At 58.1% G+C, this 26,797-nt stretch overlaps 3 protein-coding genes across 6 annotated transcripts; all 3 read right to left on the bottom strand.

The window, feature by feature from the left end:
• Nucleotides 1–339: 339 nt before the first annotated feature.
• On the bottom strand, nt 340–11,816 carry LOC136660507 (protein DDI1 homolog 2). Of its 4 annotated transcripts, XM_066637724.1 has the most exons (10): nt 11,626–11,816; nt 10,484–10,613; nt 9,287–9,520; nt 8,832–8,958; nt 7,832–7,959; nt 6,990–7,118; nt 6,786–6,889; nt 5,897–6,086; nt 3,381–3,443; nt 2,240–2,318 (listed from the first exon to the last, which is right to left on the bottom strand). In XM_066637724.1, the coding sequence occupies exons 1-9, from the start codon at nt 11,761–11,763 to the stop codon at nt 3,427–3,429; spliced, it is 1,197 nt and encodes a 398-aa protein (XP_066493821.1). In that variant the 5' UTR covers nt 11,764–11,816; the 3' UTR covers nt 2,240–2,318; nt 3,381–3,426. The 4 variants fall into 4 exon arrangements, with proteins under 4 accessions (XP_066493818.1, XP_066493819.1, XP_066493821.1 ...); XM_066637721.1 differs by lacking the exon at nt 3,381–3,443 and having other exon boundaries at nt 340–2,318; XM_066637723.1 differs by lacking the exons at nt 2,240–2,318; nt 3,381–3,443 and adding an exon at nt 4,903–5,130.
• Nucleotides 11,817–12,171: 355 nt separating this feature from the next.
• DDOST (dolichyl-diphosphooligosaccharide--protein glycosyltransferase non-catalytic subunit) lies at nt 12,172–19,207 on the bottom strand. The gene is made up of 11 exons (XM_066637571.1): nt 19,039–19,207; nt 18,507–18,617; nt 17,873–17,959; nt 17,120–17,223; nt 16,496–16,590; nt 15,981–16,074; nt 15,378–15,526; nt 14,533–14,680; nt 14,323–14,443; nt 12,937–13,043; nt 12,172–12,485 (listed from the first exon to the last, which is right to left on the bottom strand). Exons 1-11 carry the CDS (start codon nt 19,172–19,174, stop codon nt 12,336–12,338), a joined length of 1,302 nt encoding a protein of 433 aa, XP_066493668.1. The 5' UTR covers nt 19,175–19,207; the 3' UTR covers nt 12,172–12,335.
• Nucleotides 19,208–19,496: 289 nt separating this feature from the next.
• On the bottom strand, nt 19,497–25,555 carry SH2D5 (SH2 domain containing 5). The gene is made up of 10 exons (XM_066637734.1): nt 25,452–25,555; nt 24,869–24,962; nt 24,127–24,207; nt 23,750–23,830; nt 23,268–23,414; nt 22,412–22,660; nt 21,540–21,714; nt 20,332–20,428; nt 19,866–20,025; nt 19,497–19,629 (listed from the first exon to the last, which is right to left on the bottom strand). The coding sequence occupies exons 2-10, from the start codon at nt 24,941–24,943 to the stop codon at nt 19,507–19,509; spliced, it is 1,188 nt and encodes a 395-aa protein (XP_066493831.1). The 5' UTR covers nt 24,944–24,962; nt 25,452–25,555; the 3' UTR covers nt 19,497–19,506.
• Nucleotides 25,556–26,797: the final 1,242 nt, after the last annotated feature.

Genomic DNA, 26,797 nt, shown 5'->3' with positions numbered 1-26,797 from the left:
CAGGGGATGTGGCCAGAGGAAGACCCTCTGCACCTGCTTGATGCTCCCAGGCAGGCACAGCCCTGGCTTCTGTCCCTCACCCTGAGGAGCTGCAGGCGTGCTACACATGGCTCTTCTGGCTAAAGAGGGAAGCAGTGTGATCCACGGGCACAAGCGCCCACCCACCAGGAGCACCACCGACACAAATCCCAGCTGCAGCCGACACAGACTATGCCCAAAACGCAGTGTCGAGGAGCCACTCCAAGGAGCCTCAAGGGGGACAAGGCACAGGAGCTCCCAGTGGGATCTTGCTCCGCAGCTGCTTTTTTCCACCCCTGTATTTATATGAATAAAGCCAAGTATAATTAAAGACTCTCTTTATTCCATCATACATCGCCTGAAATAATCATCAACATCATCATCATCATCAAAAGCTGCTGTATGGATACAATCCCAACAGGTGCTTTTTCTTTTTGTGTTTAAAAGGCCTACATTTGATAAGGGAAACAGACAGAAGGTGCTTTGTCGGAAAATCAACAGTCTGCACTCAATCCTCAACAGCTGGGCTCTGTCATCTGGGCAGGAAGGAGCACCTCTTTCAGGTGAGAGCGACCCTGCTTATCTAGGAACGACAATGTTCTTGGCCAGCAGAATGAGGAGGGCCAGGTCTGCGTTGCCACCAGCGCGCGCCAAGGCCTCGCCCGCCTCCTCCGGTGTGAAGCCAGAGCCTGCAATCCGATCGATGTCCTCAGCAGGGAAAGCTGCAGGCCCAAGAGCCAGAGGCCCAGGTGGAGGCTGCGACAACTCAGGTGGAGGCCCCTGGACACTCAGCATTCTGAGTCCTGCTGCGGCTGAACTGCCAGCACTCTGAGAAGCATCCTCAGCCTGTGGGGGGCCAGCAGAGAGCAGATGGTTCTGCCCCAGCACTCTACAGCCTGGGCCTTGGCTGGAGAACAAACACGGAGAGGAGATTTCAGGGAGTTCGCTGACTTCCAGCTGGCTGGAGGCTGCTGAAGGGCTCTGGACAGCAGGACCCCTCAAGGCCAAAGGTTCTTCCAGGCCCACAGCCTCCTGCCCAGACATCGCAGCCAGCCGGTGCACCCCCTGCGTGCCCAGGCTCTCCAGCAGACACATTCCTGGGGATGCCTCACCACCCCCCGAGTCAGAAAAGAGGCGCTCCCCCTCAGGACACTCCCGCTCCTCTCCAGCAGCAGCCTGGCTTGCCGCTGGTTCCTCAGGAGCACCGGCTGGCTGGCAACTGTGCTCCTCCCGGGAGTCCCCCCTGCAGCTCTCAACCAGAAGCCAATGAAGCTCTTTCAAAGCAGACGTGAGGGAGGGGCACAGCTCTTCTGCCAGGCTGCTCAGCTGGCCTTCCGAGGATGCAGCGGAGAGGCTGACTGCAGAAGAGGCAGCACTGGTCGCCCCAAAGGTTGAGCTCCCAGGCAGCGTCGGGTCATTCTCAGAAAGGAGATCAGCGGCCCATGCAGGGGCCTGCCGAGAACAGTCCAACTCCACAGCTCTGACCAAGGGCAGGCCGGCCTCCTGCCGATCGGCCACGACCAGGGTCTCCTCTTCCACAAGCTCCACCTCCATGAAGGCCTCACCTCTGGGGCATGCACAGGGGACAGATCCTGCCCATCTTCCCTCACCCTCCCCAGCACTTCCTCCCTCAGCAGAGAATGCAAAGGGCTGCTCTCCCTCAGAATGTGACAGAGAAGCCTCCGTGAGGCACGGCTGTCTCTGGCCAGTGAGCTTGCTGTTTGGGTCACCCGGGAAGGGGTCCTGAGCAGACCCATCAGAGGTCTGGGGGCCCGAGCAGAGGCTACTCCTTTGGCTCGGTTCCAGGGACTCTGAAGCAAAAGCTGCTCCCAGGTCTTCTGTGGGGCTCCAGGTGCCGAACATCCCCCCAGCTGCTTCCACTGGAGACCCAGGCGCTTCGTCACCTGCAGGCAACTGCTCCTGGCTGCCAGAAGTGGCAGGCTGGTCAGGGGTGCTCTGCAGGGCTGGGTGTGGGCCAGGAGAGGCCCCGGCTTCTGGCTCCTCTGCAAGGGGAGTGTCAACAGTGGCACAGGCAGCATGATCAGAGATGTCCGGCGGTGACAGCAGCGGCCCTTCCGGGCATTCAAGAGACGAGTCCACAGACCATGCAGCTTGGCTGTTGACAGGCTCAGCCTGACTGCCCGCTTGGGAGCAAAGCGAAGGAGCAGAGGCAGAGCGGCCCAGTAGCTGATTGGCAGGGTGGCCGGTCCTCAGCTCAATCTCGTCGGGGAAAGAGGCTGGTCTCCCGGAAGTTGGCAGCGGTGGCCTTTCTGGCGAGGTAGTTGCTTCATCACGGTTCTCTGTGCAGGGGAAGGAGAAAGCAGGACACCGCATGAGAGCTGGGCTGGGTCCAAGCAGCATCACACGGTGTCTGGCCCACTCCTGGTGCCCCCCCCCGGGGCTAGACATGCAGAGGGGCATTGGCATCAAGCCACCAGCCAGCACAGCTTCTGTCTGCGACAGCCCCCCACCTAAGGGTGGCCACAGGGAGAGGGAAGTGAGCAAGAACTCACCCGGCTGAAAGAGACTGGTGGCCACCCTTTGCCACTCCCCTCCACCCCACAAGCATCTAAACCCAGTCTTGACATAGCTTGTCACAGTTGGAACCTCCCATCCTGCCCTCATTCCCCTCTTGTGTCTTGCCTCTTGAACTGAGAGGCCCCCTTGCAGAATGCCCACCAACAGGTTCCCTCTACGGAGACTTCCCCAGCACTTTGGTCTGTCACTGCATCTTGTTCTCCAGGCACATTCGGGAGAAAGAGCCCTTTTGCTAACACTGCCCAAGCAGGCCCCTAGTTGCCTCCCCTTCACCTCACCTCATGCAGCTCTTCTACCTCAGCACACGAGAGAGACAGAGTAGCTCAAAGAGAACCAACAGATGCCTTTCAAATTGGCAATTCCTGTGTGCTGACACCACCCCTTTACAGATCCACCCCAGGACAGGGCTGACATAAATTAGTACTGCCAAAACCAACCATGCCAAGGTGCTTGCATGCAGGAGCGGTGTGAAGGTGTCAGACCAGGGGCTGTGGGGGTGCAGGCTTTGACTGGCCTTTCTGAGCCCACAGCAAGGAATCCAGGACATGATGACACCACACCACAGGGCCAGGTCGCCCGCCTGCCAGCCCTGCTACTGCACAAAGGCACTCCCTGGGGTTGGCTGCCTGCAGCTACTTAGCTGAGATCCTCCAGGCAGGTGCTGCATCCCAACCCTCGCACATCCTGCACCAGCCCTAAGAGGCCACACTTCACTTCTGACAGGAGAGCGCGCTCCCTTCCTGCTGCTCAGGGGCAGGTGCTTCACTGCTCCACCTGGACCACAAGACGCACCCGTCAGCCAACCCCCCAAGAACTTGTAGTACCTGGTCTGTGGCTCGCTCCAGCGGCAGCAAACCCACACAACATGCATCAAGGCTTCTGGCGCTCTGTGCGAATTAGGAGACAAACACACCAAACTGGGGTTAGCACACTGCACACGTGCGGCTTGTGGGGGGGTCATTTCTGCGCTGCCCCCTCCTAGGACCTCTCTGTGCAAGACTCCGTGCCCTCTTGCTTGGGGCTTTCTTCCAGGCAACGCTCTCCCAGCACTCCTTGTCCCAGAGAGGCTCTCTCTCCCATCGTGTGTTGGTCTACAAGATTCACTTGGATGCCCTGCGGATGGTGCGGAGGACTCCTACGGCTAAGCTGCCTGGTAGCTCTGCCTCCCTGGACACTTCCTGATGCTCAGAAGCGCAGTCAAGCCCAGAGGGAGCCCCCGGCTCTCTGACCACAGACTTCATGTTCTCAGGTCGCTGGCTGTGCTCCACACAAGTGAAGGAGGCAGAAATCTCTGGCTGTACTGGACCTGTGAGAGGTGGGTCCTGGGTTTGGGGAGAGGCTCAGGCCTGCAGAGTCGCTCCTGTCCTGGTCAGTCTGTCTCTATCCAGAAAACCTTGGCAAGGCCATGGCCAAGGCCACCTGCCCAGCTGGAAACCAAGGACTAGCTGCCTGCCTCCTCTCCTGCTTCCGGCCGCTCTTCCAGCTTCCTTCACTCTCTCTATCCTTCCACAAACTTCTCCTCTCCTTAGAAGACCCAAAAGATGGCTGGCTCAACCTGGCAGAATGTGCTCAGGCACGCTGCTGTGTCTGCTGCTTGCAAGCTTCTTCTGCAAGCCAATCCCTGGCAATCTAGACCTCAAAAAACCTGCAACAAGAGTCCAGATCTGGGAGGGCTGGAGGTGGGAGCCTCTGCAGCACTCCTGTGTGAGACCCCGACTGCTGGGCAGAACCAGAGGCAAGAGCACAGGTGGGATTCCTACCTTTCAAGCCAAGATCAATCCACCAGTCTATTCCCCTCAAGAAATGAAACAAGGTGAGGGGGGGAAGGCAACATGCACAATCCAAAAGAATCTGGCGCCCTACGCCTGGAAGCCAGACACTGGGCCGCTCTGGTCTGATCCAGCAGAGCTCACCTGTTCCTCACACTGCCTACGAATGGATGCAAGAGTGGGGGGAACTTGAAATGCACATGTCCTCACCCACATTTTCACAGCAGAAGGATGCGGGTGCAGATAACGGAATGGAAGAAATTTCTGCCCTCCCAACCTCTTGCCATTTAACTCTGTGCAGGAGCTCAATCTCCTGCAGGGCTTGGCAGCCAAACCAAAAGGTGGCAGGCCTGATATGGCTTCTGGACTGCTGCCATCTTTTGCGGTCTTGCCATGTCTGTATTTTCCCCAGAGGAGCTCTACTTGGTGGGAGGACTGCAATGGTGGGACACAACTGCAAAGATCTGACACCTTGCAAGGGAAGCCCTGAGCTAAAAAGCAGCCAGGCTGGCTGCAGCTCTTTGGGTTGGGGGGTACAGGACAGGAAGGTCTCAATAAAGCTCAGGACTGACTCAGGTCTCTTTGAAAGGAACTTTAATAGCAAAACAGAGCGCGCTGAGGCACTTCCCTCTCTACTTTGAAGCGAGCTGCAAGGCCCAGGACAGGCTGCCAGGCACCTACTGGAGGACACAGACGGCCCTGTGGCGGGCAGTGCCTCTTGAAGACCGTCCACGCCTTCTGTGGCTCCATCTGTCTTCCTGCCTTCTGACTCGGCTCTCTTGCAAACTTTCAGCAGCAACTGAGGCTTCCGAAGGAAGGAGGTGGGTGAAAAAGTCAATTGGGGCTACTATGGCTTTAAAATGGCCACAACTGTAACTTGTACCTTCTGTTCTACGGACTGCATCTTACGTTTCTGTTATGACTATGCGAAGACAAAGCTGGACTGAATTAAAATCCTGCGCGCACAGACTGACCCCTGGAACTGGGGCATTACAGCCCCAGGGTGAACAGGTTCCAGCCAACTCTGTGGGGCGTGATGGTCAACATGGTACCAAGAACTGAGCCTGGCCTGGTTGAGCAGATGGTGACGGCCACCGGATGGCCCTGGATGGCTGCAGTGTTCCAGCCCGTTCCACCTCACTGGGTCACTGCCAGGTTACACTTCTGGCTGGCAGGACACCCACAAGTCGCGACTGCTCAAAAGACCCATGGTGAGCTCCAAGCAGAGACTCAGCGCACCTGGCCACAGCATCAGCTGGCTGGCAGGCAGGGGGCCCAGTGGCCACATGCTGCTCCCCCCCCCAGCAACACACATAGCAAGACTGCTGTAGGCTCCACAGCCGTCCCAGACCCCTCCACACCCAAGTCAGGTTGAAGCAGGGAGGTCCTAATTTACACCCGTCTGCTACAGCACCTCCAAGGCAAGCCTTTCCTGTGACCTCAGCAAGCAGGTCAGGAATCCAGCATGCTATTGCACTGCGGCACAGAGTTTGGGAGAGTGATGCACCCAGCACTCCCTCGCAGACTTTCCTCTTCTTCTGCTGCCCGGCCCAGCCCAGCCCCTACAGTACCTGCTTCCTCCACAGACTTCTGCAGCGCTTCAGCCAGCTCTTGGTCCGCGATCTCCTCTGGTCGCAAGTCCTCCCGCCCTGCCCCATACGCTAGCCTTGCACACTCTGGCAGCTCCCCCTCTGGCAGGAAAGTGGTCTGAGAACCAGTGGTGCCAATGACCAAGACGTTCTTCTTGAGATCTATAGAGCACTGGGGTAGAAAAGCAGGTGCTCAATGGCAAGCGCAGAGAGACTCTCGCCACATGGTGCTGCTGGGGAAGCCAAAAAGAGCCTACTGCCCTGTCAATCACAGTCCTTCTGATAACGACTCCAGCCTCACTGGGGACGTCAAATACTACAAGAAAGATGCACTAGGAGAAATGGGATGACAGCTGCCACACAAGCCTCCCACAGACCCCAAGGCTACTCGCTGCAGGCCAAGAAACGCTCTTGACACAGTGCTCCCATGGATGTGATGCAACTGGCTGCCTAGCGTGCTCAGGTTCTAAGCCATCGCCTCCAGTGCAGGGAAGGTCTGGGGCTCTGCTCTCCCTTTAAGAGAGAGCTTGCAATCTGAAGTGACTGCCCCCCATTCTAATGCAGGAGAGGAACAGGGGGCTCCAGGTCCCAGAGGTCCCCCAGCCTGGCAGCAGGCTCCAAAAAGGCTCTCTGCCACCTCAGCTGCCCAGGAAGAGGCTCTCCCGCACACAAATAATGCACTCTGCCGCAGGCCCCTGCCCCTGCACTTCATTCTGCTTGCCCGAGTCAGACCACAATGACTGTGCAGCATCTCCTCCACCCTCCCAGGCCTGCGGATGGCACTGCCAAGGTCAAAGTCTGGGACTCTGTGCATGTCCAGTGGCTGCTGTGCCCCCCACCACACTTCCACACAGGCCCAGGCCTCACTCACCTGGTGCCTCTTCAGCATGTCCAGCCCCAAAAGCATGTCCATGGGCTGCTCCTCTAGGATGGAGAACGAGCAGGGCAGGAAGTCCCCTTCGATCTGGACCTGAGCTGCAGTGGGAGGAGAATGAACCACCACTGAGTGTCACCTCTGCCTGCGCCCCAGAAAGCCCCTACTGGCCTGCAGAAGGCCCGGCCCGACCTGGCTTACCTAGGTGCACTCGACCAATTATCTTCTGGGTTCCCACACCCTTCGCAATGCCCGCCCACCGCCGGTCCACCAGGCGCATAATGTTGCACCTCTCAGCGCACGCCTGGCTCATGATGGTCATCTGAGCACCTGCCAGACAAACAGACAATACAGCCACTGCTGAAGAGCAGGTCGAGGCCTCTGGGCGGGGGGACGGGGGGGACAGGGCTGGCTCTTGTTCTTGCTCCCAATTCCATGGAGAGACACAAGGCTGCTCTCACACACCAGACTGCTCAGACTCCTCTGAGACAGGCGCAAACTGTAGAGCAGCCACCAGGCCAGATGCCTGATCCGCCTGGCCTGGTTTGCTCGGGGGGGAGGGGGTGGTGGCAGCAGCAGGTCTCTAAGGTCTGCGCAGTGCCCTTCTTCTGTGGCCCAGGAATGTCCACTACGCCAGCAGGGCAATCGCAGCTGCTGACCCATGGGGTCTCCAAGGCTTCTGAGGCTCTGCCTTGTTGGGCTCTGGGGACTGTTGCACTGCTGCTGCTGCTTTTCTCTCTCAGTCTTCCAACTCTGGACAGTTTTGTTCAAACCAATTATTGTTTCCTTTTTTAATTCTAAGCAGCCTCGGGCACTTCCCTCTGGGTGAGAGTATTAAACTGAAGTCGCTGCCTTCCCAGGGCCTCTCAACACGAGACCCTGAGGAACCAGAAAGGGGAGCGAAGCTATGGCCTTCCTTCCTGCAAGGCAGGTATGGCTGTGGCCCGGGGAGGCCCCTGGGGGCACCACTTGACCCAGGCCACCCTGCATAGTGCATATTGCAGGAGAAGAGCATAAGAACACAGCAGAGGGAAGAGACGCACCTGAGTCCACAAAGGCCTTCACAGGGTGGCCATTGACCTTGCAGTTGATGTAGAGCATCACCACCTGGCCAAAGCTCTCAGGAGCCTCCTCCATGGCGATTGTCATGTTCTCCTCAATGTTCTGTTGCCTGCAGTCAACATTAACACCAAAAGGTCACTACACGCAATCCCCAGCACGAAACTGACTGGGTGGCAGGCGGCAGCCAGTCTCCTGCTCTAAACCAGCACAGGACTTGGAAAGAGCTGCATTAAGTTGATCCAGATTAATTTGGGCCAAACGGAACAGGAGCAAATTTGTTGTGCTTGCTCCCTCTCTCTTTCTTGTGCCTGTACACTCACTCTCTCTCCCGCCCTCTGAACCAAGAGCCTCCATTTCTTAGGCTGTGTGGAGGAATTTTGGGCAGCTCATTTCTTTCTCGCTTGCCTCACCTGTGGAGACTTCTCAGAAAAACAACCGACCCAATCAGCTGCTCTCCAGAACACTGATGCATGTTTCGGGGCAACAACAGAAACCCCACACCACCTTTTGTATTGGCAACTTTCAGTCTTGAAAGACTACGATATCGCGCTCTGAAAGGTGGTCCTGGCACAGCGTCTAGTGTGGCTGAAAAGGCCAATTCGGGAGCGACAATCCCTTCCACACCGGGAGCAAGTGCAGTCTGTCCCTGGTCTGTCTCCCTGGCTATGGGCCTTCCTTCTTTGCCTCTTTGCCTCAGACTGTTGGCCAAGTGTCTCTTCAAACTGGGAAAGGCCATGCTGCACAGCCTGCCTCCAAGCAGGTCACTCAGAGGCCAGGGAGCTAAACAAACGCATCGGTAAAGCAGCTACCACGTTTTCCAGACTCACAAAGAGAGTCTGGTCCAACAAGAAGCTGACGGAACATACACCACCGTGGCAGCAGAAACAAGAGATCAGCCAGCTCTGGCCCACTGCGTATCCGTGTCCTGACAACAACTTTCAAGGTCTTTCCCATCCCCACAGCTAGTCTGGAGCTTGCTACCTGATATCTTCTTCGATCTTGGCCTGAGCCTCTAGGTCAAAAGGGTCAGCAGAAAAGAGACGGATCCGCTCCTGCTCCCGGCGAGCCCGATCCTGCTGCTGCTCCACCAGCACTCGAGTGAATTTCTCTAAGGGAACACAATATTACACATAAAAACCATGAATGCTTCTGCATCATTCCCCACTTCTCCATTTAACACTTCTCCTGTTAAAATCCTCTCAGTCCCCCTGCAAAGCAGGCAAGTGTGTGTTTTTCCCATACGCAGGTAGAAACACTGAGGCAAGGCGCCCAAGACCAGCTGCCCAGGGTCCCTGGCGAGTGCTGGGCAAAAGTGAGACCTACATTGTAGGGAAAGCGTGGGCTCTCCAATAGGCACTACATCCGCAACTAGACTCCTCTCTTCACAGGGCCTGGTAAAGGGACACTGGAGATCTCTGAGAGGTCCAGCTGCTTACCAAGGTCTCCACTGAGCAGAGCCTCCGCCAGGGGAGGGTTGCGCTCCTTCAGCAGGGAGAGCTCATGTGGGTTGGCCAACAACATGTCCCGCAAGAGTGCTGGGTTGTCCAAGCCCTGTGGGGAGGAGGGGAGCTCTGGAGGAGAATGGTGGGAGTCTGTTGCTGCTGGCAATGGCTGGGGCTGGGCTGACGTCCCTGGCACAGCAATGCTGCTGAAGTCAATCCTGGGCAAGCCTGGAACAGGATATGAGAGAGACATGGAGGGGAGGCTGCCACCCCCCCCATGCAAAGCCACAGCTGCAGAGCGGGCAACACATGAGGGCAGCCATTCTCCCAACCCCGAGACAGGGATGAACGCCCAAGGGACAGGCATGGGGGGGAGAAGGCGGCCCTCCTCTTTCCAGCACAGAAGGAGCCCAAAACATCCATCCCAACCAGATGTCCCTGGAGCACCAATTGAATCAGACTCCGCCCACTCTTCAAGGGCCATCCAAACCTCTCGTTTTGCCTGGTGTGCCCCAGACGGTCTGGGCTTCGAGCTGGCTGATAGTGTGTTGCCCGCTCAGGTGCAGGTTCACTGCAGTACTAAGGGTTGGTTTGTATTATGCTGGAGATTGTTCTTGTGATTTTTAAGTGCACGCAACCTGAGCAAAATGGCTCATTTCATTTTAGAGACCAGATCTAAACGTGGCAAACCACAAGTGGCAGCCGGCAGCAAACATACCATCTTGTCTGAGGAAGCACCGTGGCTCTCACTCAGCTGCTTTAGCAGGCTGCTGCTGGCACGCCAGCAGGGCAGGCAGCAACTCTGACCACCACTCCAGGGCTAAGCGTAGTGGTAGAGTCCCTGCCTTGCTGTTAGGGTCCAGTCCTGGGAATCTTCTGCTGGAAGCCACTGTTGACCCCTCCCAGGAGCCTCCTGACTCAGCATGACAGCTATCTATGCAAAGGAGTGGGCTGATCCAGAGGAGAGCCAGGCTACCTGGCACAGCTGGCAGTCCTAAGGTGGTAGGGCAGGCGCAGCCCCACCTTCATTCATTAAGAGCCTTACACAAAGTAGCTTTGTGCCCAGCTCTTGCCAATGCTGGTAACAGGCCAATGCCCACAGTGGTGGAGAATAACAACGTGCTTTGACCACCATATCTGGCCTCCCGCCTATTGGCCATGCAACTAGATGGGGCAGCATGGGGTGCTCACCAGGAAGTGGAGCTGGAGGACGGGCCTCCACATTGTCCACTTGCTGCAGGATCACCACGTCCCCGTCTTTTAATCCATATGAGGCTAGAGACCGATGGTTGTCCGTGAGAGGCCTCTCTGCATAGACAATCTGGAAGGCGAGAAAACATAAGGCATTAATTCGAAGAGCCTTAAACAAAGATACAGAACACGCCCAGCTGTTTTGCAACTCCCAAGATGTGGGCCAGGAGGCACTGACCCCACCCCGAGTCCCAAATCAGGGCTCCTCCTGCAAGACAAGCATTCTCATTACAGCCACAGCTCACTCCAGTAGGCCAGCACCACGCTGGAGAACACAACGCTCCCACAAGCACAAACCAGAACCCTGCTCCTCCACAGCTGGCACCCAGCTGGGGCTCTCCCCTGAAACAGACCCCCTGTGCCTTCCCGGCCTGGAGGAGGGTCCAGGCGAGTGTCTGACCAGCCCGGGCTGCCTGCACTGGCCGCTCCCCCCTCCTGCCTGTGACCTGCCCCATCGGACAAAAACAGGAAAGAACCCAGAAGCGCCACTGCAGGGAGCCGGTCGGAAGGAGGGCCTGGGCAGCAGGCCGGTGCCAGAGGTCAGGCCAGCCCCTGCGACGAGGGTTCCCGCATAATGGGCTGCTGGAGCTGGAAGTGTGCCCACCTCGCAGGCCTCCGCCGGCCGTGAGCACTTTGCCCCGGCCAGCCAAGCCCACGTGCCTCGGCAGTCAGCTGGGGCGAGGACGGGCCCCGCCTCCGCCCAGGAACGGGCGCGTCGCTCAGCCCCAGGCGCAGCCAGCGACCCGGTCTGCCTGGCGGTTGCAGAGGCCGCCAGTACCGAGGGGAGGCCTGCGCTCGTCAGGGAGGGCGGCCCAGCCCCGGCCGCGCCGTTCTCCTTCTGCCCGGAGGCTCAGCGGCCCGGGCCCTGCCGGCCCCCTGGGAAGCCGCCCAGTCGCGGAGGCCCCGCGAGGCCGAAGCCGCGGCTCGCCCGCCGGGTGGAGGGAGGGCGGCTCCGCGCTGCCTCCCCGCCGGCCGGCGCCAAACCGCGGGCCCCTCGCGACGGTCTCCCGCCCGCCCGCGCTCCGGAGAAGGCCGCGGCGGCGCCGCCTCTCCGCCCGAGGAGTCCGCGGCGGCGGCCTGACCTGGCTCTCGGCGGCGGGGATGCCGGACTCGAGCTCGCAGAGGGCGCGGAAGTTCTGCAGCTCGAAGTCGGCGTCCACCTGCAGCGAGAAGGTCAGCTCGGAGCGGTCCCGCCGCAGGCAGAACACCGTCAGCAGCATCGCCGCGCCGCGCCGCCTGCCAGACGCCGCCAAGCAGCCGCCGCGCGCGTGCGCGCTCGGCGGCCGGTCGCAAAAGGCGCGTGCGCGCCAGGCGCTCCCTCGGCCGGTCGCCGCAGCGCCGCCTGGCGGCGCACTCCCCGGGAGGAGGCGCGCCGTCACTTCGCCGGCGACCGCAGAGCCTCGTCATTCCGGGGACCGGGGCGCCGGCTGCAGCCCGGCTCCGCCTCCGCGCCGTGGGCAGAGGCCGCGGAAGCCGAGCGCCCGGCTGCCCTCCCGCTCCGCCCCCCTCCGCGCTCACTCCCAGCGCATCGCGAGCCTTCCGACCCCCGCACCGGCCTGGCCCGGCCCGGCCCCCCCCTGCGGCCACCCAGTGTCTCTTCCCCACAAAAGACCTGCTCAAGCGCTGGAGGGAGGAAGCAGCTCTTTATTCATGACAACCACTGTGCACAAGGAGAGGAAGGTCCGCTGGAAGGTCTGCACGTGCTCCTGCGCTGAGGCATCTCCCCCTCCCCTCCCCTCCCCACCCCCCTTCTTGGTGTCTCCTCCTCTTCCACCCCCTCCTGGGGAGCTGGTCAGTCTGCCTTCTCCTTCTCCTTCATGTGCAGGAACACAAGGCTGAACAGGAAGAGGCCCACCATCATGGAGAAGGCACTGGCGTAGTACGGGTATGCTGAGGGAATGAAGCGCTCATACTGCGTGTGTTGGAGGGGGCGCACAGATACCTGGGGAGGGGGAAAAAAACAAGAGCAACAGGATGCAGGGGCTGCTCCCTGTGCACCTACACAGCTCCCTGTGCACCTACACAGCTCCAAGCCACGCTCCACCCCGCACTTCAGGAATGACACCTGATGCTACCAGAGTGCCTGATGAGCACTGTGATGCCACACACCAGAACAGGAGGGTCCATGCACAGGCCCCAGAGGTGGAATACAGCCACAGAGAGGCACACCAGGCACCTGAACACGCTGGCTGCACTAGTTCCACTCCTGGGCCAGAGAAGGGCTTTGCATTTGCAGCATCAATTTGACAAGCCTTTCCATTTTTATGGCTTGCTGCTCTGCAGAGGTACCAAAGCAAGATGCAAGTGAACACACAGGCCCAACAGTTCCTTGGTCCAAATCCCCGGCTCTTCCTATTCCCCAGCGAGCTGAGAGCCAAGCTGCAGCTGCTCACCTGTGTTGAGGAATACAGGTGCGTGTAGCCTAGCCGGTTGTAATCCACTTTGAACTGGAACACGCCATAGACATCAGGCAGTTTGAACTGGACACTGTACTTGCCACCTGGGAGCCAAACACACTTGGGAGAGTTACGCCCAGAAGAAGGGGAGAAGAAGAGGGGCTTGGCAGAAGTCTGACAGATCTACAGAAGCTGTTGCCCCAAACTGTCCAGGGGGACTACCCGGCTCCTCAGGGGAAGCACAGCAGGCTCTATGGCAGAGGTGGGTCATGCTCAATCTGCCTGGAAGAGCCTCTAAGCTAGCCTTCTGACTGTTCCCCGTCCACGGCTCACACACACACAGTGGTGTTGCCTGGTCAAGCCAGCAGCCTCACTCCTGAGCACAATATCAAAGGGAGGGCTATGATGTGCACAGAAAGACGATACAGAAGAGTGAACACAGGCAAGCCCTGCTAAGCAGTGCAGTTAAAAGAAGCTAGGAAAACCAAGCCCCTTAGTTTCTTCTTCTCCCAAACTGTAAAAAGCAGATAATGATTACCATATCTACAGAAATGGCATCAACACAATAACAGTAACTGTCACAATGGGTCTAGATTATCCCCTGCTAACTGGGCAAGAGGCATTAAGTGCTGCTCCTCTTGTACATGCCAGGGGAGAGTAATTGTCCCTCTTCATCCCAAAACAGTGTTTTTTCTAGTGGCTGTTTGCTGGGGGGGGGGGGTGTTTCTGCATTTTTTTAAGATTGTGAATCTGTTTGGGACAAGGAGCCATTCAGTTATTTGGTTTTCTCTGTGAACTGTTTTGTGAACTTCATTGTTGAAAAGCAGTATATAAATAGAATAAACAATAATGATGGCAGCTCACTTTTTGGCAGTCATAACCCAATGTGGCTTCTGGGCTAAAATGTCTGCCCACCCCACTCAATAAGCTCTCTGGCCAACAGCTCTGTTGTTCATAATCCTGTGGGCTGTGTGACCATTTCACAGCTGAGCTAATGAAGGAAAACCATCCAGCTGGCCAGTCAGAGTTGGCTCATGTATTTGCAGCCATTCCTCAATGACTGACCTTTTGAGATGTGGCTCAGGTGTGTCAACAGGCGCCTCTTTCATGCCACCTGCATTTCTCCTCCTGAATGCAGGGGTAACCACAGCCCAAGTCAGCCCACATGGCTGGCTTACACTAAGACACACTTGCCTGAGATAGAACAGCCAACCCTGGCTCCCTACCAGAAGACCTAGTCAGGTGGTCGCTGCTGCTCCTGGTGGGTCAATGCCGAGTGACCAAGGAGCCTGGGCTTGTGCATTTGCACATTTGCACAGGCCAGTCATTTTTCAGACTTTTTTGTGAAGCTGCTCACAAGGGGGAAAACAAAGGGTGACTCACCATTCCTTTTGAGGAAAGTTCTTACAAACGGATCTATGCGGACAAACTCAAGCTGGATGTCGTCACCATCAAAAGGGACCCACTTCCCCTCCGAGAGCTTCTCAATGACGATGCTGTATTCCTGCAAAACAAGACCCATCAGTCAGTTGACAGGTAGGGCCGGTGCAGATACGAAAGCAACTGGAGCAACTTTGCCACATCAAATCTCACCACAAGGTCGGTGACCGTGTAGGCGCTAGGTGGCGCTGTCTCTCCAACACGGTGATGCGAGACCTCTCCAACACGCAGGACGCCCTCCTCCTTGAACACCCAGCGGGACAGGGCGATGGCCAGCTCATAGTTCCCCGTCTGCAGGTACCTGAAACATCCCAGGCAGCACCAACCTTCAAATCCAATGCCAGAGAAAAACCAGCAACTGCACTGTGGACCAAGCAAGGATCCCCCTCCCCCACACAGCACTAAAAAAGCAACCGTCAACTGGCAGAAACGTGGGAGACAACCTCTGTAGTTGTGTCCCACCTGCCCCAGGACATTCAGATTGTCCCCTCCCCAACAATATTTTACACCAGATAGAAGACTTTTTATTCTGGCAAACTTCCAACTGTCCTGGCTTTGTATTTATCTGCTCCATTAGTGCCTATCCAACTTTCCAGCACCAGTGCAACTGCAATGCAGCCCCGAGGTAAGGAAACAAATGTTCCCATACCTTGAGGAGGCCTCCATGACTGCCTCTCCACCACAGAATGCAGTGCACAACCCACTAGCACAACTGCACTGGAAAATTGGGTAGGATTGGGTTCTTAGTTGGTGTTTTAACACAACTCATATCCCACTCTCCTGTGTTGATGTGGGGCATCCAGGCCAGAAAACCACCAATCTTTTTTCAGTCATCCATTACATTAATGGGTCATGAGCTGTTCCAGATGCCTCATATTGGGGGAGTCACGTGAGATATGAGTGAGGCGAATCAGCAAGCATACTCTGCCTGAATTCATCCACAGCAGTGAGCCCAGGCCAGGCAAGGAGCAGCCTAGAGAGCAGAATCCCCCACGTACTTCTGAGAGCCAGGCGCAGCCTTCTGCACTGCAGAATTGAAGAACGCGTCACTGAAGAAGTCCAGGGAGCCACTGAAGACCACCCGGGCATTATTCCGGGCTTGGAGACCAGCAATCAGGAGTGTGTTTTTCCCAACAGCATGAGGGTACTAGAGAAAGACAGCAACAGAGTCACGGACTGAGCTGCAGCTTGCTGGCAAAGCTCAAGCTTTGTATGTTGGCCAAAACACCAGTAGGATTGGGGAAAAACCCAGCTCCAATCCTAGAAGACCAGTACAGTCTGAGCAGACAGTACTGAGGTCGGTGGACTCCATACGAGACAGTGAAGAACAACTGCCCTCTCAGTCTTCATATACATTCAGCACAATGGGCATATGCTCCTTTCCTCACAAGGCTGCTATGACGGGCGAGTAGAAGAATTGCAAAAATACAATCTACATTCAGTTGGCAAGGCTGAGTCATGCATAAGTGAGGCTAGGGGTTAGGCAACCAGAGTCAACCCACACAGGTCAAATGCAGTGCGGGTCATCCTGAATGGAGGCAAGACAGCTGCTGCCCAGTGTCCCTTGCACAAAGGCAGAGACACTCAGAACCAGCACGTACCTGTGTGATGGGTTTGTCAGGAAAGAAGGAATAAGAGGTGGAGGAGCCAGTCAAGATGTCCAGCACCAGGGGGTTGTCAGGATCAGCCACCATCCTGCAGAGATAGGATCACACATGACAGCAGAGGAGGGGCAAGCACAGGGTGCTTCTGGCAAGGAGGGCGAGCATGAGGGAAGGAAAACCAAGGAATTGTCTTCAAGGAGTCCTTTAAAGCCACTGGTTCTGAAACTTTTTAGCACTGGGACTAATTTTTTAAAATGACAATCTGTCGGGACCCACTGGAAATGAAGTCATGGCCAAAAGTGACATCATAAAGCAAGAAAATTTTTAACAATCCTAGGCTGCAATTCTATCCACACTTACCGTGAGTATGCCCAATTAACTATCATTGTTAAAAGCATATAAGCACAGAATGAACCAGCCTCATTTTTTGAGTAAAGTGAAAAGCATGACAGGCAAGTGAAAAAACCTGTGCAGTCCTCCCAGTGTCTGGACTGAGGTTTCAGGAGACTTACCCAACCCCTCTGAAGAGGATGGGGTTCAGCAGCCTCTTCCCCACAATAGTTGGAGCCTTCAGGAGGTTCTCAGAGTCTGCAACGATGAGGGTGTGCTGCAGGGAGGTGTTAACAGGAGGTTGCAGTTAGCTGTATGCAGGTTACATGTCCAGCAAGCAGGCTCAGCAAAACCCTTTGCTGGTCCACCTGGTCTCCTCTTCTCTTGGCCAGCACTCTGCCCTCAGGAGCAGAAGTAGCCCATGACACCCCATCCCCAACCACATGAGCCACTCCACCTTTCTGAGCAATTCACTCCAGCCACCGTACACCTTACATTATTACCCAGCCTCCACCCACCCTTCCTCTGAGTTTAGGGTCATCTACCTGTTTTTTAGTCCAAAGAACCCTTTGTGAGACAAGCAGTGACTGGCCCAAGATCACCCAGGAAGATGTGTGACTGTGTATGCAGGTGGGTTTAAGTCCAAAGCTCCAAATGGCCACACTACAGGGTCATGCACACAAGCTGTTCTTTCTTTTGTAAGAAAACTGGAGCAGTGGAAGCCACAATGACAAGGAAGGGTCACAGCACCCAGGGCAGTGGCTCACACCACAGCCCACATCACACAGAACCACTCTGACCTTTACCTGGCCCAGATCAGAGACATCGTAGTTGTGGTGGTCAATGACAGCTGTCTTCTCTTCATCAAACTCTATCCCACACTCACTTCCCAGTTCCCGAAGAGGGTCACCTGAGAAGAACAAGATTGCAGTTTATTACTTGCTCAGGAGAAAGGGGAGCTATCAAGAAATCAGGGCCACATTCTACCTGGCAGGAAATAAATTGGAAATATTAATTTTAAAAAACAAACGAAGAACATGCACACAGCATCTCATCTGTTAGAAATGCTTCACTTCCTGGTGCTGTGTGTGTGGAAGCAGGAAAGGAAACATGAACATTCCCTTCAAAGTGTGCCAAGAAACCCAAACAGACACTTTCTATTTCTATCCATCTACATGGGGAGAACTGAATGCAAAGCATCTCTTTGAAGATCAGGGCCATCTGATCTTTACCATCCCAGCGAACCCACCACCCAGCACAGAAGGGGCTCAAACACCTAGCCTATCCATGCCCCAGGTTGACAGGTGGCTGAGCAAAATTCAGCTCATGTGCAGTGAACACATACACAAATCGCATTCAGAAAGTTATTGAGGGTGCCTGGCTCTTCTCTTTTCCATTTAGTTACAAAAATGCTCAAAGTTCCAGGACAGCTGGGGCTGAATGAGGACTTGGCTACACAGGCCTTCCTTTTAAGACTCGTACTCAAGCATCAAGCAAAGTGGCCAATAGACATGCAGCTCTGTGGCTCTCCGTCTCTTTGATAAACATTTGTCACTCACCAATATCCGAGCTGGCAGCCACAAGGACACTTCCGCCTCCATCAATAAAAGCTGCAATAGTCTCCACGTTGATGTTGCCTCCGAAATCTGAAACAGAGCGGGGGGGGGGGGGTCATTACCTGATGCTGTGCACAGAAGCAAGTGAAGGGCTTTGCCTTTTAGTTCCGATACAACTCAAATGATTTCCATGTGAAGAGCCCAAAAGGAACCTTGATGCCTGTACCTCAACTACCTTCTGGCAAAATAGTAGCCCCAAACTGTATTTATGCGCCATATTAAAAACCCTGATGCTGGGATAAATCCCAGTCAAAAGAAGGCAGAGTATGAGATGGTTAGATAGCGTCACCGAAGCAACGAGCAGGAATTTGGACAAACTCTGGAACTTAGGGAGAGAGTGGTCCAGGGGGTCACAAGGAGCGGACAGGGTCTGACGACTGAACATACCCGCATTGACTCCTGTCCGTTCACTTTTCCATAAGAGGTGGCAAAAGCCGCCTCCCACCTACACTGTCTTGCACCTGGGAGCAGAAACCTTTTCCTCTCCGCAAACTGAGACAACTCAGCACGTTAATTCTGACCAGAAGCAGCAGCAGAAAAGAGCCGAGCACAGAAGCGGCCCCCCAGGAAGGCTCACCCTCCACGGACGGGGCGAACACGATCAGGTTGTCGTACAGGAACTCCCCGTACTTGATGAGCGACAGGCCGGGGTCGTCGGCAGTCCTGAAGGTGAGGTCGAAGCCCCTGTCTGGGAAGCAGAAGCGCGTCGCCTCAGAGCCCAGCCCGGCAGGTTCCCTCGGCAGTCAGCGGGGCTGCTCCCGAGGCGGGCTCTTCTGCGCCCCTGCCGGGAGGCCCTGGACGGCCTTCCCGGCTCCGCTGCTCCAGCCGCTCCCCTTCTCCGGGACGCAGAGCTCCGCCGCCGGCCCGCAGCGCGCGAGTAGAGCCCGCCTCCGGCCAGCGCACGGCCACTCCAGCCCACAGGAGACGCTCTGCGCGGAGCTGCGCCGCGTCCAGCCCCGGGGCCTTCCCGCCCGAGCACCCGAGGCAGCTCCGGAGAGCGAGCCCAGGTCGGGCCTGCAGCGCGCGCCCGGCAGGGCCGCAGCTCAGGGCACAGCCGCCCGCGGGCCCGGCGCTCTGCAGGTCGCCCGCACTGCCCGCCCAGACCTGACCTTGCAGGCCGCGCATGAAGAGCGAGTGCGTGTCGCGGAGGTTCGCGTTCTCCAGCAGCACCAGCGTGCGCCGCCCGCCCGTCCCCGCCCCGGCCAGGCCCAGCGCGGCCAGCACCGCCAGCAGCACCGCCGCCATCTCTCGCAGCACGGCCGAGGCTCTCGCGCAGCCGCCCCGCCACTCGGAGCCCGCCCCGCCCCCGCCCGCACGGCCAATCGGAGGCGGCCAGCTCGCTCTGACGGACCGCCGCGCCCCCGGCCGAAGGGCAGCCCCGCCCCGCCCCGCCCCCTGTCGCCAGGACGACCGCGCCGCTCCCGGACGGAACCGCCGAAGGCCAAGCCAGAGACACGAGGCGCTGCGGCTGAAGAGGCTGTATTGAGGCGCGGTACAGGCGCGACGCGCGCGGCCCCCCCGCCCCCCGCCGTCTCAGCTCCCTCCGCCCGGCCGCTTCCTCGTGCGCAGCCGCGCAGTCAGTCCTCCGCCTCGTAGCAGGGGTTCCGCCGGCCCGCGGCCAGGGCGCAGAAGGGCCCGCGCGCGCCTCCGCAGTGCCGCTCCAGCAGCGCCTCCATGCTGGGGAACTGCGCCTGCAGGTGCTGGAGAGGGAGAGAGCAGTCGGCCTGCCGCCCTCGAGGCCCCAGGAGACCAACCCGGGCGGGGAGAGCGCCCTGGAAAGGCCTCGAGGCCCGTCCTGCGGCTCTGGCCTGGTAGCGCAGCGCCCTCCCTGCCGGGTCTCCTGGCCCCGCCCGGCCCTGCTCTGAGGGACTGCGCGCCTGCCGGCACCCAGTCGCGAGAGGCCACCCGGAGGGACAGGGGCAGCTTCAGGCCTCACCTCAATAGAGAACTTCCCCAGCTGGCTCCTGTAGATCTGGTACCCGACGACTCCACACCGCGTCCTCACCGTGAGCCGCCACTGGTTGACGGCTTCTGGCTCTGCCCGGAGAAGGAAGGCTCCCAGCACATCGCTTCTGAGCAGCGCCACCCCAGCGTCCCTGGAGATGGGAAGCGCAAGCCCCCAGAGCCACTTCAGGAAGGAACAGGAAGCCCTTCCCCACACCCAGCCAGGCCTGCTCACTCCCTGCTCTCATAGCACACGCACCACTTTTGTGGAATTCCATTACATAATTCAGCAGTGAACAATATTTACCAACAGTAAGTTGGTAAATAACAAAACAGGCACTGATTGTCTTGCTGTCAGCCAGAAGTGTCCCCCCACCCATCCCACTAGGGTCCACTGCGGCTCAGGGCCTCCTCCCCCCCCTCCCCGCTGCACAAAGGCACAGGAGGTTTCCATGTACCTGTCGATGCCTGCAAAAGACCAAACGTTCTCCATCAGGCTGCTGTCATGTTCTGTCAAGTTGCCTCTGCTGGCTTGGCCATCACAGCTGGTGTCAACTGCAGCCAAGAAGAACACAGAGGCATGGGGAAGACAAACAAGTCTCTGTCAAAGGGAGCCAGTGGAATCAAAACTGCACAGCAAGTGAGGAGGGGCACCAGCCTCCATTTGAATGGTGGAGAAGCAAAGAGCAGTCCCCAGAGGATTCCAAAATGTGCAAATACAAGATCTCATAGATGGAGCCCATTTTGCATATGGAGGGTCCCAGATTCAAGCCCTGGTAGCCTTTCCAGATCAGGCTCCTCTGCCAGTCAGTGTTTAGATGATCCCAGACGAAGTGGACCAAGGGGCTGACTCTGTGCAGGCAGCTTCCTATGTTGAGGTGTTCGTGCCAGCAAGCAATTTGGCTTGGCATGTCTTTAGGATGACCCAATTTGTCTCCCACCTCTACAACACACATGTCCCCATAGCTACATCTGTGCAACATATATCACTGAGGGCCCAATCGTATCCAATTTTCCAGTGCTGGTGCTGGGGTATGCACTATTTCCTGTGTTGGAGTAGTAAGTCACAAAGGTCTCCTCAAGGTATGGGAACATGTGTTCCCTTACATCCAGGTTGCATTGCGGCTGCACTGGCGCTGAAAAGTTGGATAGGATTGGGCGCTAAGAGCCCAATCCTATGCATGTCTACTCAGAAGTAAGTCCCATTATAGTCAATGGGGCTTGCTCCCAGATAAGTATGAATAGGACTGCAGCCTAATAGCCCAATCCTATCCACACTTTCCTGGGAGTAAAGTGTAATTGACTGTAATGGGACTTACTTCTGAGTAGATATGCATAGGATTGGGCTGTCAGGCCACAATCCTAACAAACTTTCCAGCACTGACATAACAGCAATATAACTCTGATGTAAGGGAATGGACATTGCCTAACCTTGAGGAGGCCTCCATGACTGCCCCCCAACTGCAGGATACAGCACATGCCCCACTGGCACAGCTATACCAGTGCTGGAAAGATGGTTAGGATTGCACCCTAAGTCGATGGCATAGACCACTAAGACTCACCTTGCAATGGTAGTGACAGGAAGAACATCAGGCTACACTCAACTCCTTTCTGTCTTTCATGCACCCTTGGCCACCAACATACTTCACCTTACCCCAATACTCACACATTTCTCCGACACACTGCTGCAACTCAGTTTCAAAGGTGCAACCCCGATATGCTCCAGAGCGGAGGATCTTGCTGCGTATGGCTTTCTTGCGCACCAGAATTGGGGAGCAAAATGGGTTTCCAGGGTGAGAGGTGGCTAAGCTGCTCCTTTCCTCCAGATCCAGTCTCTCTCTCTAGTGACACAAATCAGAACTCAGACACTCAGGGCGTAATCCTAACCCCTTATGTCAGCGCTTTCCAGCACTGACTTAAGGGCAATGCAGCTCTGAGGTAAGGGAACAAACATTCCCTTACTTTGAGGAGGCCTCCATGAGTGACACCCAACTGCAGGATGCAGCACACATCCCATATGCCACTGCTGGAAAGTACTGACATAAGGGGTTAGGATTGCACCCTCAGTCTGCAGTATGGGAGCTCTGAAGCTGGAGATCAGATTAGCACTGTGGGGGCCTCTTCAAAGGCAAAAAGGTGGGGTATAAAGAACAAATAATTGACTAGAGGATACTAGCGGATACAGTTCATCTCTAGAATATTCCATGGGTCAGTCTTGCTTGTGCTCTTGGTTTGTCCCGTTCCTGTACTCAATGTCTTCTTGATCAGCTTTGTGATGAGCATGATTGGCTGACCATAAGGGCCAATCCCTTTAAGACTTGCTCCTTTGTCTGACTCATTTGTATGAACAGCAAAATGCATCCCTGGTGCCTTGCCTCCCTGTCCTCTCTCTTAACAGTTTTTTTCCTCTGGGATATTGATCTGCTGGGATTTTGGCACATGGCAACCTGGAGCAGACCCCTGCTAATGGGCTGACATGTTGTCCAGTGACATGTTGTCCACTGGTTTACTTGTGTGAGTTGTGCAAAGGAAACTCACCACACTGAGGGAGGAACCAAAGGCAGCAGGACACGGAAGCCTCCGGAACGACACCAGCGCATTCACGTTCTGGGAAATGTCCTCTGGGTTGAGGGATTCCCACACCAGCTGGCTCTCTGGCAGGGATCCCAGCAGCTTTCCTGGCTCCCTTTGAGTGGGGCCACTTGGGGGCCAGTCTTGCTTCTCAGGGTGCATCAGGAGATAACAAAGCTGGAAGGAGCGGCAGAGCAGCAAGTGCAGGGCCTGGACCTAGCAAGTGGGAAATGAAGGAGGCATCAGCACCAGGCTCCCTTGCAGAGTGACGCCTAGGCCAATTCTGCACACAGGCCATGATTGAGAGCAGCATTCCTCAGGACAGGGCCTTTCTTCCACTGGTCACAGAACTGAGGGCCTCTAGGACTCCCCCCCCCCCCCCGGGTTTCCACCCTGCCTCCGGGAAGCCTATCCCAACCCCCTTCCTCCACCTCCCTCTCACTGCTGTGCCTCAGCAACTGGTGTTCAGAGGTGCTGAGCAAGGAGTCTGCAATCATCATGGGTCCTTGTGTGGGCAGCTGGCCCCAGGGCCAATCCTTGGCAGCACGTCTTGCTGGTGGCTCTGAGAAAGACCCCTGGAGTAGGGTAGAGTCACTCCCTGCCTACCACTGCAGACAGCACTGGCCTGGGAGACCCACAGCTCTGGTCCTGTGGGGAACCGCTTCATCCTACCGCTATTCATTTGGTAGGAAAACCCAGGAAGACAAGTGGAAAGCTGGAACTGCTCTTGACTCGCAAACTTGGGCGCTGGCTTGGAGGTGACCCAAGCGGGGAGCACCGCTGCCCCCATGACACCCCACCAGAGTCCCACTGCCCCTGCTACCTCGCTCGGCTGGCTGCCTACAAACACATGACAGAAGAGCCTGCTGGAAGGGCTGTGCGGGTTGCGGGCCACAAAGGCAAACTGGCAGTCCATAGGCCTCCAGGTGCTGTAGAGGATGCGCTTCAGAGCATGGGCCATGAGAAGGGCCTGTCGGAGAGAAGCACACAGTGGGGCAGCAGAAGGGCCAGGGCACCACTTGCTCCTTCACCTGCTGCCAGCGGGCTGGCCTCATCCCAGCCTTGTACACACCCCTACCTGCCTGTCTGACAATAGCCCTCCCTGCGAGATAGGCCAGGCAGAAAGCCAGAAAAAGCCATTAACTCTCCTTGGCAGGGCTTCCAGCAATGCAATCTTGTGCATGCTGATTCCATCAGCCTTACTCCATGGGACTCCCTCCCAAGGAAGGGCCACATTGTGACAGAAAGTGGTGTTTGACATGCAAACAGTCACACACAGCAGCAGCAGGTCATGGCCCTGCTTACCTCCCCCTCTGTGCTGTACATCTTCAGACCTTGCAGGCAGAACTTCAGGACAACGGTTTGCCTCCTGGGGCAGTCCTGTGTCTGAGAATAACAGGGAGGGAGGGAAAGATGCGGAGAAACAGCAGGGCCTGGAAGCTGGGGGTGCCCAGAAGCAAAACAGAACTATCCTGCAGATTGGCTCTGAAGCCCCCCCCCCACACCTGAGAGGCTTCCTGCCTTCTGACACCAGTGCCATAGCAGAAAATGCCATGTTTACCCACCAGGGCCACATGGCTGTCAGAGGATACATGTCAGGGATGGCTGCTCAGGCTGGGGCCCGTGTCAGTGCTTGAAGCAAGAGAAGTCCGCCTTCTGAACCACAGGAGCCCCTGACTCACCTTCAGGCCCTGAAGCCGCTTGTCAATCATTTGAACCTTCTGCTGAAGCTCCACATCTTCAATTCTGAAGGAACCCAAGTACTGTTTGCAGAGGAGGATGGAGAAATGAGCCCACAGCCCCAAAGCTGCCTTGGTTTCTCCTTGGTGGAAGGAGGAGCAAGGAAACCCTCTCCCACTCTCTTGTCCCCCTTCAGCCTTAGAACTCTCCTGCCCTCTGCCTACCTTGATGTATGGTGGACAAGCTGCTGGTGGGAGAGCAGTTGCCTGGGCAATGAGGTGGCAGCCTGCTGCGCTTGTCACTGTGGCTGCCTGTGGAAAGCAGCCTGTGCTCCATCCAAAGAGCAGAGCCAGAGGAAGGTTCCTGCTGGGCTGCTGCTTCCAGCCCAGTCCGTCCAGTTTGCCAGTGCCTGTGGGGTGTGCACTGCTTCGAACAGTTGCTGCCTTGCCTGGGCCTGCGCTGCGGCTGGCGAGGCCTGGGCCCTGAGCCTCCATCTCCGGAAATGCTGGCAGGCCCACCCTCTGGGTTTCTGGCATTTCCATTGGAATCAAGGCCCGCGAAGTGCCACAGCCAGGAGCCCCCTTTCGGGCGAGGCCCCCATGCGGGCCCACGGGGGGGGGGGGGATGACAAGCGCCTGGCTGCGGAAGGAACCTCTTGGGCCATTTGAACGCGCAGGAGGAGACGATTCCGCCCCAGGCCCAGCACTGCCACTGCGGCGCCCCACCCGGCGGGCGCCAACTCACCTCCGCCAGCCTGCCCACGACCCTGCCCCTCGCCGGCTCCGGGGCCCGCCCGTTCCCGGACGGCTGCTTCTTCATGGCGCCCGCGGCCCCTCGCCTGCAAACGGTGGGAGGGGAGACGGGCAGTGAGCGGCGCCGGCGGCCACCGCCCTCCGGTCCTGGAGGGGAGAGCCGGTCGGGTGGGGGCGCCGAGTCCGGGTCCTCCCAGAGGCGGGAGCGGGGAGAGCCGAGTTCGAGTCCTGGCTGCGCGCCTGGCGGGGCCGTGGGGGGGGGGCGGGGCGCGGGCAGCCCCCCGCCGCCCCGGCAGAGTCCTGCCATCCCTCGCCTTCCATCCCTGCAGGCGGGCACCGGCAGCGTCGGCCTTCGGCGGGGGTCCTTTGGCACCCAGCCGGGAGCATCGCCGGGCGCGGCCAGGCAAGGCCGGGGCTGGACAGGCGGGGCGGGAGAAAGGGGCCAAGGCGGAGGGGCGCTTGGCAGGCGCGGAGGCGCTGCCGGGCCCGGCTCCTGCCTGTGCCGGGCAACCTGCGCCCCCGGCTCCCTCCGCCGCCGCCTCCTCAGGTGGCGTAGCACAGCGCACCCCCCTTACCTGGGCGGCGGCACCCGGCGCAGGATGCCCCGCTCAGCGCGCTGCTAGCCCAGCTCGTCCGCCCGGCCCGAGCGCCCAACGGTGAGCCGCACTGCAGCCGCAGGTGCCGCCGCCGCCCCCGAGCCCTGCGCGGCCCCGCCCCATCTGCGGGAGGAGCGGAGAAGCGCTCGGCGCCTCCCTGACTCTCCGCCCCGCTGCCCTTCCACGAGCAGCGCTGCAGAGGCCTCTGAGGGGGGTGAAGTTTCTTCCGGGCCCCTTTGCAAAGGGGAGGATGAAGCCGAGCGGGGGCTGGTGCCGGGCGAGCAGAAGGGGCGGGGCCGAGCTGGCTCCGCAGACAGGGCCCGGGTCTGCCCGTCGGCGTCCGTGGAGCCAGGAGGCGAGAGCCCGTCCGAGCCTCCCCGACCCAGCCGCCGCGTCGCGGCTCCAGCCACGGGCGTCTGCGGCGGGCCTCTCCAGCAGGGCCTTCTGCACCCGGGCCAGCATCCCCTTTGGCTCCTGGGTACAAGCGCCCCCTTGTCCAGCCTGGCTTCGGGGCCTGGACGCACGGGGGGGGGTCTGTCGGCAGCAGCCGCTCCCCGGAGCAACGTCCAGCTGCGGGGTTGCTGCCGGTGGCGCTCCGGCGAAGGCCGCTGTGGCCGCGAACCGCCTGCGGGCTTCCTGGCGGGTCGCCGTGGAAGGAGGAGCGCTCCGTCCCCGCGCCCGGTGTCAGCCCGCGAGTGGCCTTAGGCGGCTCCGGCAGGAGGGGCTTTCCGCGCCGTTCCCGGAGTCCGGGGGCGAAGGGCGCCGCAGGGTCGGCCGCTTCTTCCTGCCGGGAACCCGGAGCGGACCGCCTGCAGACGCCCTCGCGCTCCTGCCCGCGTCTCCCTAGCGCCGCGTTCAGAGGGGCCTCCGAAGGGGGCAGGGCCGGGCCTCTGAGAGGAGTTTATCGGGGGGTACAACGTTTATTTTGGGCCCCTTCCCAAAGGGGGAAGGGGCAGTGGGGGCAGGTAGAACGGGGGGGCGACGACAAAAGAGGGCAGGGGAAGGGTGCTGGCAGCCAGAATAGTCTTCGGAGCCGGGTCTACCCCACCACGTGGCATTGGCAGCTAGTATGGTAAACCTAAGTCTCTTTAAAAACTTTGCAGTATAGAAAATCACTGCAGGAAACGTGCCTCTGGGTCTTGGGGCTCCTCCTAGAATGCACCACAATGAACTTCTGCGGCAGCGGCAGCCCCACAGCGTTGCCCTGAGCTCCTCTGCGCTCCTCCGGGGCTGTCCAGCAACAAGCCGAAGAGCAACTGCAGCAGACCAGCTCCTCCCCGTGGGACTCTGCGTCCAGGAGGGTCACGGATGCTTTCCTGGGCCGC

Source organism: Tiliqua scincoides, chromosome 9 (genome assembly GCF_035046505.1).
Source record: "Tiliqua scincoides isolate rTilSci1 chromosome 9, rTilSci1.hap2, whole genome shotgun sequence".
Classification (NCBI taxonomy): Eukaryota; Metazoa; Chordata; class Lepidosauria; order Squamata; family Scincidae; genus Tiliqua; species Tiliqua scincoides.
The sequence above is the reverse complement of the archived record's forward strand: the minus strand, read 5'-3'. Positions and strand labels throughout refer to the sequence as shown.

Excerpts from the sequence above, each read along its gene's own strand:
- SH2D5 (XM_066637734.1), bottom strand. The coding sequence starts at position 24,943 with ATGAAGAAGCAGCCGTCCGGGAACGGGCGGGCCCCGGAGCCGGCGAGG. Across the intron at positions 23,831-24,126 it reads AGCGGCTTCAGGGCCTGAAG|ACACAGGACTGCCCCAGGAG; the intron begins GTGAGTCAGGGG and ends TGTTATTCTCAG. Across the intron at positions 20,026-20,331 it reads TCTTTTGCAGGCATCGACAG|GGACGCTGGGGTGGCGCTGC; the intron begins GTACATGGAAAC and ends TCCCATCTCCAG.
- LOC136660507 (XM_066637721.1), bottom strand. The coding sequence starts at position 11,763 with ATGCTGCTGACGGTGTTCTGCCTGCGGCGGGACCGCTCCGAGCTGACC. Across the intron at positions 8,959-9,286 it reads TCTGCTCAGTGGAGACCTTG|AGAAATTCACTCGAGTGCTG; the intron begins GTAAGCAGCTGG and ends GTGTTCCCTTAG. Across the intron at positions 2,319-5,896 it reads GAAGTCTGTGGAGGAAGCAG|AGAACCGTGATGAAGCAACT; the intron begins GTACTGTAGGGG and ends TCCCCTGCACAG.
- DDOST (XM_066637571.1), bottom strand. The coding sequence starts at position 19,174 with ATGGCGGCGGTGCTGCTGGCGGTGCTGGCCGCGCTGGGCCTGGCCGGG. Across the intron at positions 18,618-19,038 it reads CTTCATGCGCGGCCTGCAAG|ACAGGGGCTTCGACCTCACC; the intron begins GTCAGGTCTGGG and ends TCTGCTTCCCAG. Across the intron at positions 14,681-15,377 it reads GCTGCGCCTGGCTCTCAGAA|GTACCTGCAGACGGGGAACT; the intron begins GTACGTGGGGGA and ends GGGATGTTTCAG.